The sequence below is a fragment of the Hordeum vulgare genome, chromosome 5H, assembly GCF_904849725.1.
Source record: "Hordeum vulgare subsp. vulgare chromosome 5H, MorexV3_pseudomolecules_assembly, whole genome shotgun sequence".
NCBI lineage: Eukaryota > Viridiplantae > Streptophyta > Magnoliopsida > Poales > Poaceae > Hordeum > Hordeum vulgare.
In genome coordinates this window covers 509,668,404-509,677,634 of record NC_058522.1, presented here as the reverse complement: position 1 = coordinate 509,677,634, position 9,231 = coordinate 509,668,404, and the positions used below count along the sequence as shown (strand labels likewise).

At 47.6% G+C, this 9,231-nt stretch overlaps 1 protein-coding gene across 1 annotated transcript; it reads right to left on the bottom strand.

The window, feature by feature from the left end:
- Positions 1-6,251: 6,251 nt before the first annotated feature.
- On the bottom strand, positions 6,252-8,495 carry LOC123397790 (probable cytokinin riboside 5'-monophosphate phosphoribohydrolase LOGL9). Its single transcript, XM_045092322.1, has 6 exons — positions 8,188-8,495; positions 7,981-8,078; positions 7,727-7,757; positions 7,383-7,553; positions 7,111-7,254; positions 6,252-6,675 (listed from the first exon to the last, which is right to left on the bottom strand). Exons 1-6 carry the CDS (start codon positions 8,380-8,382, stop codon positions 6,571-6,573), a joined length of 744 nt encoding a protein of 247 aa, XP_044948257.1. The 5' UTR covers positions 8,383-8,495; the 3' UTR covers positions 6,252-6,570.
- Positions 8,496-9,231: the final 736 nt, after the last annotated feature.

Sequence of the window (9,231 nt, the reverse complement as noted above, 5' to 3'; positions counted from 1 at the left end):
ATGCACAACCAAGGAGGAAGGTTATACATACATAGAGTCACAGGCCATGTGTTATGCTTGCTGCTCTGCTCCCCAAAAGGATTAACGCCATCTGCACTTAAACCGAATCATACGTTCCTTGGGTCACGTGTAAATTCGCTCCACTTTCTTTCGATCTTTCTCCACTGCGACCCGTCAGCGGGTGCTCTCAACTTCCCGTCTTTCTTACGGTCTTTTATGTGCCATTGCATCAACTCGGCATGCTTTTTTGTTTCTGAACATACGTTTCAACCGTGGTATTATAGGAGCATACCACATCACCTTGGCAAGAACCATCTTCCCGGTGCGCTGGCCCTCAACATCACCAGGGTCATCTCTTTTGATCTTATACCACAATGCACCGCATACCGGGCATGCGTTCAAATCCTCATACGCACCGCGGTAGAGGAGGCAGTCATTAGGGCATGCATGTATCTTCTACACCTCCAATCCCAGAGGGCATATAACCTTCTTCGCTTCGTACGTACTGACGGGCAATTCGTTATCCTTTGGAAGCTTCTTCTTCATTAATTTCAGTAGCGAACTAAATGCCTTGTCAGATACACCATTGTCTGCCTTCCATTGCATCAATTCTAGTGTGGTACCGAGCTTTGTGTTGTCATATTCGCAACTTGGGTACAACCCTTTTTTGTGATCCTCTAACATGCGATCGAACTTCAACTTCTCCCTTTCACTTTTGCATTCTCTATGTGCATTAACAATGACCCGACGAAGATCATCATCGGGCACATCATTTGGTTCCCCTTGATCTTCAGCTTCCCCCATTGCAGCATCACCGTATTCAGGGGCGGGTAGTTGTCATCATCCTCTTCTTCTACGTTGTCTTCCATCATAACCCCTCTTTCTCCGTGCTTGGTCCAAACATTATAGTGTGGCATAAAACCCTTCTGAAGCAGGTGGAAGTGAAGGGTTTTATAGTCGGAGAATTCCTTCGTATTCCCACAGACAGTACATGGACAATGCATAAAACCATTCTACTTGTTTGCCTTAGTCGCTTCAAGAAAATTATGCAGGCCATTAATATACTCGGAGGTGCATCGGCCACCGTACATCCATTGACGGTTCATCTTCGTGCATTATATAATAAAGTGTATTAAAAACTACATAAATCTTGATGAAAATGGAGCTTGGACAAGGAGCTTCTAAAGGAGAAAGCTTAAGTGTGGCTCGGGCATTTCATCGAACACCTCATGTGCATAGGAGGTGAGCTAGAGCACCACAAAGCTCTCCCACGAACGGCCGAAAAAACAAAGCAGTGCACTGCTCTGCTCGCGGGGGTATATATAGGCCAACCGTTGGTCCCGGTTTGTGGCTGGAACCAAGTCTAAAGGACAACCTGAGGTCCCGGTTCCAGCCACAAACCGGGACTACTGGTTGTGGGCCAGGAGCGAGGCATGATACGTCTCCGTCGTATCTACTTTTCCGAACTCTTTTGCCCTTGTTTTGGACTCTAATTTGCATGATTTAAATGGAACTAACCCAGACTGACGTTGTTTTCAGCAAAATTATGTTGTCGCCAATATATGTGTATTTTATATCCTATCTTGCAAGTTGTAGTCACCTACTATGTGTTATGACCCGGCAACCCCGGAGTGACAATAGCCGGAACCATTCCCGGAGATGACCATAGTATGAGGAGTTCATGTATTCACCACGCGTTAATGCGTTGGTCCGGTTCTTTATTAAAAGGAGAACCTTAATATCCCGTAGTTTCCATTAGAACCCCGCTGCCACGGGAGGGATGGACAATAGATGTCATGCAAGTTATTTTCCCTAAGCACGTATGACTACATACGGAATACACGCCTACATTAGATTGACGAACGGGAGCTAGTTACTTATCTCTCCGTGTTATAGCTGTTACATGATGAATCACATCTGTCATACTCATCCATCACCGATCCACTGCCTACGAGTCTTTTACTACTGGTCCTTGCTACGTTGCTTTGTCCATGCTTGTCCCTTGCTACAAAAGGGATTGGGCCACTTTGCTGCTACTGTTACTATTGCTGTTGGTACTGCTGTTCCTTGCTACTGCTGTTACTTGCTACTTTGCTGTTACTTGTTGCAAGACCCTTTTCCGACACCGTTGTCAGGGAGGAATAGTTCTCCGTCCACATGCAACTTACTGGCGCCATTGATACAACAGTTAGGAATAGTCTGTCATCAACAGATCTTTTTATAACACCGTTGATATCATACTACTTTGCTACTGATACTTTGCTTGCAGACACTAATCTTTCAGGTGTGGTTGAATTTGACAAACTCAGCTACTAATACTTGAGAATATTCTTTCTCTTCCCCTTGAGTCGAATCAATAAACTTGGGTTGAATACTCTACCCTCGAAAACTGTTGCGATCCCCTACACTTGTGGGTTATCAAGGCACATTGGTCCAGGCTCGTGTCTGAACCGGGACCGAAGGTGACAAACGAATCGGGAAAAATGGCCCACGATGCCTTGCCGGCGCCCTGGCCTCACGAACCGGGACCTATGCCCACATGGGTCCCGGTTCGTGAGTGAACCGGAACTAATGGGATTTCATCAAGTGGACCAAATCCCTCTTTTCTACTAGTGCTTGTCGCCCCGGCCCGGCTTTGGTCTTGGTTTGCCTCGCGGCTCGGGGTGAGCCCGACAAGGAGTTGTCGTCCTGGGGGGGCGCGGCTACCCGTGCCTAAGTAAGGGGGACTAAGGACCCGGTTTCTTAGGACACGGACACATTGTCGGGGTTGGGTGGACGGACACCCGGCCAATTCATGGCAAGGCGCAATCATGACAGTCGGATTCGGCAAATCCAACCGGCAGGATGCGCTAAATTATGTCGTCGTAGATCTACCGCTTGGCCTCTCGCGCCGAGCCGAGGGAGGCACCAAGCCGGTGGTTGTGCTGGGAGGAGGGGAGGGGCTTTTGGAAACCGTGACGGCCGGAAAAAATGAGCTGCAACGTAGATTTTGTGCACGGGCGGGCGGTGGGCGGGGAAAGGGGGTAGAAAAAAAAGATTTTGTGTCCTCAATGGACGGGCCAGGGGAAGGAGCAGACGGGTTATACGTGTGTTTGCTTCATGTCCGTGCGGACACATTTAAGACGTTTGGATCGACGTGTTCGATCGATTTTTATATCCGTACCAATCCAAACAGATACATGCGGACAAAATGATGGGTCGGTTGGAGTTGCTCTAACCCAAGGCTTGGTTAGTTACTGCCCTGCTGCAGCTTGTGATTTGTGAGCAACCAAACAACTTGGAAAACAACAATCTACGGGTTTTTAGCCAATCACACCTAAAAACTACTCCCTCCGTCTCATAATATAAGAGTGTTTTTGACACTATGCTAGTATCAAAAACATTTTTATATTATGGGACGGATGGAGTATAAAAAAAATGAAAAGAAGGGAGTACAGCTTAGCTATGTAGAAACGTACACAGATCAATGGCCGGTTCGATCAACCTGCCGGCCGGGAAGGTGGCCGGTGAAGAACTAGAGCTATTTAGCTATATCATCACAAATGTCCAATCCCGTCGTCGAAGTCCATGCCACTACGTTGCGTCTGCTCGGCTGCTTGAATTCGACAGGACAGGGCCTGCGGCGCCATGATTGCCACCGAGAGCTTAGCTTAGGTTGCTAGCCAGGCGTAGCTTGCAGTGATCACACCATGGCGAACGTGTGTAGCTATGTGCATGGTGGAGTAAGTAATGTGGCGACGGCACGGTGCTGCTATCTGCTGCCGCCGCGGTAGCACCGTAGCATGCAGGAGCAGGAAAGGATGCAGTGAAGAACTAAGGGGAGCTGCAGCCAGCTAGGAAATTAAGACACCATGGCTAGAGCTAGCTGCTGCTGGCCGCCTGGATCGACAGTGAACTAAAGAGATCACAGTGACAGAGGGTGCAGACCGGCAGAGGCAGCTGGCCGGAAGGAGTAAAGGGCGGAGGGGATATCCATATCCCGAATGAAACAAGCACGCCCGCCGTCGCGCAGGTACTTGCAGCTACTACTAGTCAACATTGCTGTGCCTGGACTTGGATCGAGGGATCCATCGAGTAGTCGGTTAGTTAATTAATGCAGACGCCACGTAAAACCACACAAAAACGATGTTTTGAAGATTTGGAAAAAACTTTAAAAACAATGAAATGTTAAGAGGGTATTGTTTTATTGCCATGAAAAAAGATTCAAATTCAAAAACATTACGGGGTGTGAACTATGAGAAAGACAAAATCAACATTGAATAGTGCTAAATAGTAACATCACAACTCATTGCTAGGGTATTTTTCTTTTTCATAGCTCGCATCACGTAACGTAATTTTATTAAAAATTCACATGACAATAGATCATCATTCTCTTAACATTCCACATTTTTTTTAATCTTTTAAATGTCCTTTCCATGAAGAAAACTTAGAACGTTGAAGAATAACATACGGAAACCAACGTTTGGCAGAAACCGATGAAAACAACAGAATACAATGCCTCAAGTTTCAATAAATCTCAAACAAATACGAGATGTTAAGAGGGTGATGTTATATTGTCATGAAAATTTCTAGTTAAAATATATTGCGGGATGTAGTCTATGAAAAAGACAAAATCTGCATTGAATAGTGTCGAACTATAGTGTCATTATTCATTGCTGGATTTTTTTTTTCATGGCTCCCGTCCAGTAACTTTGTTTTTGCTTTAAATTTTACATGACAATAGAACATCATCCTCTTAACATCCTATATTTTTAGTTTTTTTAAATAAACGTGATATTCATGAAGTTTTCTTTGGATGTTGGAGAAATTCATACGGAAATCCAAATTCTGCTGAAACCGATGAAAACCATGCGAAAATGATGTTTTGAAGTTTTGAGAAAATTGCAAATAAATATGGATGTTAAGAGGGTGTTGTTCTATTACCATGAAATATTTCAAGTTCAAACACATCACGGGATGTGAGCCATGGAAAAGAAAAAAAAAACATTGAATACTTCCCAATAGTGACATCACGATTAGTTAAGAAAAGGCAAGTATTATTTTATGACTTCCTCCTCCTCCATCTTTACCTTTATATCCTATGCGGCATTCATAAGACGGTACATGCTCTAATAGAGCATCACTGTTCCTGTACTACATCAGAGAAAATAACACACACATAGCCTGCCAATAGAGGCAATTGACGGGGTTGGCTACAAGCAAGTCGCGTGAAAATCGAATCTCACCGAGTCGATTTTGTGGCCGTTGGATGAGTATCCGAGGGCTCCGCCGCCTCCTTGTACATCAATATACCTTCTATTCTTTCTCCCTCGCCTGCTGCCGCTGCCCTTGACCGTACATGGATTTTTGAAGCACAGGCTTTCAGACATCTCGTATCATTACCATTCGATGTTGCTTTAAGATATGTGCTACACGACCAACTTACTAGATGGAATTCTCTTTTTCACTTCTTCTACAGAAAAGAACATATGAACTTCAAACTTGACACAACAACAAAACATTCTTACTACAATGTGGGGAAAAATTCAGATTTTTCATCAAACATAAATATACAAAATCTATTTTTTTAGTAAAAAAACTAATTTTGTATATTTATGTTGGTCGATAAAATTTGAAAGTTTTTTCCCATTGTAGTAAGAATGTTCTGTTATTGTGCAAAGTTTAAAATCCATATGTTGTTTTATGTGAAAGAAACAAAAAATACAAAAGTTCTTAAATGTCGGGATATAAGAAGGTGTATCAAAGCCTATGCTTTCTTGAATGTTAAGTTGACTGCCCTTGACCGTCGATGCTCCTGCGTCAGCCTCATCGCTCTGCTCTCCCTTCCACCCTTTTTCCTCTGCTGACTTCCAATTCAGAAGCTAGCAGCTCCCGCCCCTGCAGCCACACTCGTTGGTCTTCGAACTCGCCTCAGTTGGCTCAGCACCGACTGTGGCTCGTTCATGGGTGAGGCCTCACTATGGTCGCCTCGACGCCGTCATTAGCTGCCTTGGTGTGTTGTGCCTTCTCACCTGCTTTTTTCTGCCCCGTATCAACTGACCCAAATTCTAAAATCAGGAAACTCACCTCTAGCTAATTCGAACAAATTAACTATCCAACTAGCAACCAAAACTAGCACTGACGGGATCAATTCGATCGAGCGTAGATGGAGGTCAAACTAGAACAACAACTAACTATAGCTTCAGCACAAACTCACAGCGTAAATATCCCGTCAAAGAAGCAAGAGAAAGAAAAACGCATTGCACAAATTATTCCGGACAAATGCTGAAGGAACAATTATTGCATATACGCGCCACACACACCACGCACTGTTCCAGCCAGGTAGTAGTACATCATCAAAATACACACGCTATTACACACACCCATTCGTCAGCCAACAGGAGTAGTACCACTAAAGTTTTTTAGCAAGCACAAACTGTAACGTGCCCTTCTTACACATGCATGCATGCATGCCGTACGTGCGGTAGTAGCATTAAACTAGTGTACTTAATTAACCACTAGCGGAGCGGACCAGTAACCAGTTGGTCCCATCCACTATAGGACCAGTAATTTAACCAAGTCGTAGGTGGATCAGCGGGCGATCTCTGCCTGGAGCGTGGCGTTGTAGCCGACCTGCTCGATCTCCCACCGCAGCTTGGGCGTCGCCGGGTCCTCCTCCTCCACCGCCACGTACTCCTGCAACCCCAAACGAATTAGCTAACCAGCGTCAACTGTACTATGGAACTGTACGTAAGTAGTACGAGTATGTAGAAACTGAGCTGTGGCGTCGTGGAAACTTTTGGTGGATGGGTACACAGCCGATGGCCGAGAAACTTCCAACTTGCAGGTTGCAGCTCGACACGTGCTGCCCGCTAGCTAGCTAGGACCAGCACGACTCTACTAGCTAGAGTAGGCACAACGAGCCCGGAACTGGGTGGGAATTACTCCGTGGAAGCAGATGCATGCATGCCGTTGTGCACACGGAAACGGAGGGAGACCCAGACAGGGACAAGTCATGTGACTGAGATGGTAACCACCGTGCATGCATGAAAGATGTGGCGCTGGGATGGGTGCATGCATGAAAGATGTGAAGAGCGAGAGATGGTGATTGATCATCAGTTAGATAGTTACCTCGAGCTTGTGGACGAGGTCCCTGGCGTCGGGCGCGCTGACGAAGATGTGGCGCTGGGATGGCCGGATGAAGCCGTCGTCCACGGTCTTGTCGATGAAGGCCAGCAGGAAGTCGTAGTACCCCTCCACGTTCAGCAGCCCCACCTGCATGCATGCACCCATCCATCCGCCATCAGCAAAGCTAAATAGCTACGTACTACGGCCAATGGGTTAGCTAGGCAAGTCGATTGATGAATACTGTACAGTATATATATCATATATAGCTGCTTAACTGGTTTTGTGTGGATGCCGAGCTGCGCCCAGGCGATGACCTCCAGCAGCTCGTCCAGGGTGCCGTAGCCTCCCGGCAGCGCGATGAAGGCGTCGGCGTTGCGCGCCATCGCCGCCTTCCGCTCGTGCATCCCCGACACCGCCGCCACCTCCCCCACCGTCTCCCCCGTGATCTGTTCCATTTTGCATGCATGAATTACATTAGTTTGTCAGTACACTACATTAGTGTACAAGCTACGGCTACTCCGCTACTGCATGCAAGCATGCATGCATGCACAGTCTACTCCTGTCCTGTGGTTGGGGGTATGTGGTGTCGATGCATCGATCTCAATCGTGTTGCACGTACCTCCTTGCCCATGAGAGTGGTAGGTATGACGCTGCACATCAAAAGAAAAAGCAGAAGGCGACTGTCGTGAGCAAGTTGGGCAAGGATACTGTTAAGCCAGTCGGAGAAACTTCAGTGTCGACAGAAAGGTGGCTACAGTAGATCCAGTAGAATAAGAGAGAAAAGAAGCACACGATGGCCGGGCCGATGACAATAATGCAAGCAGAGGGTGTGTACGTACGTAGGTGCGTGCGTGCGTGCACGGATCGACTCACCCGATAACGTGGCCGCCGGCCTTGTGGACGGCCTCCGAGACCTCCCCCATGAGCCCCAGGCTGCCCCCGCCGTACACCAGATCCATCCGACGAGCAACCTGCCACCACACACGCATGATCCACATGCTTAACTAATTGGGTAACTAACTAACCAAACATCATGCACAAAACGTGTGTGATTAGCTTGACCGTGGGTTGCGTACGTACCAGCTCCTTGCCGAGCTCGACGGCGGCGTCGCGGTAGCTGCTGCGCTTCCCGGAGCTGCTCCCGCAGAACACGCACACCCGCCGGAACCGAGGCCCCTCCTGCACCACCACGGCGGCGCCCTCAGCAGCACCGCCGCCGCTGCGGCCCTGGCCCGCCGCCGCTGTCTCCTCCATCCCTCCGCCGTCGCCCTGCATGCCTCCTAGCTAGCTCAGCCGCCGACTGCCCTGCGTACCGGGCGTGGAGAGGAAGGAAAGCAGTTGTGGTGCCGGTGGCGACTTGTAGCAAGGAAGCGTCGAGCCGGGTGCCGGCAGGGCAGAAGGATGGATGGGTATATATCATGGCGTGCCAACAGGAGTTCGTGATGAATGGTACACTACCAACTGGAGTACAAGTGTTTGTTTTACCGCAGTGAACTCTCTCTCTCTCTGTCTGATAGATCGATTGAGCATGTGTATATACGTGGGGTACATACCGGCGCTATGCATGGCCGCCCCGGGCGGTCAGTCCGAAACGCTAGACCGGACGCCCGTCCAATCAGGGAGGGTACGTCGTAGCTTAGCTGTGGTAGCTTCCTCACAGCTACTAGCTGTTATGACCTAGCTGAGCTGCCTGCCTCCCATCCCGTGGTACTACTCCGGTGACCTTTATGTTTTTTGACGGGTGCCTCCATTCCAGTGACTTGAATATACGCGTTGATACTTCAACTCGCCGTCCGTCGAGGCATGCAAAGCGTGTAGCCAAGTGGTAGGACTAGCTATCTAGTGCAAAGCTACGTTTACTGTGGTCCATCCACTCGTTTCAGGGTGTGTTTGCTTTAAGGATATACTTGCACGAGACGGGTTGATTCCGTCCGCAGTCCATCATTCCAGTGTTTAGTTGAGGATGGAACCGGAACCGGGTGATCCTCAGAAAAGGAATATTCCCTATATATGCTTCATCAAGCGATTTCACCAAATCTTAGGAATCACCTGGTTATTCTTCTCTTATTGATAGAAGAAAAAAAGAAAACATCCCTGATAATTATTAAAACCAAAAATACAATG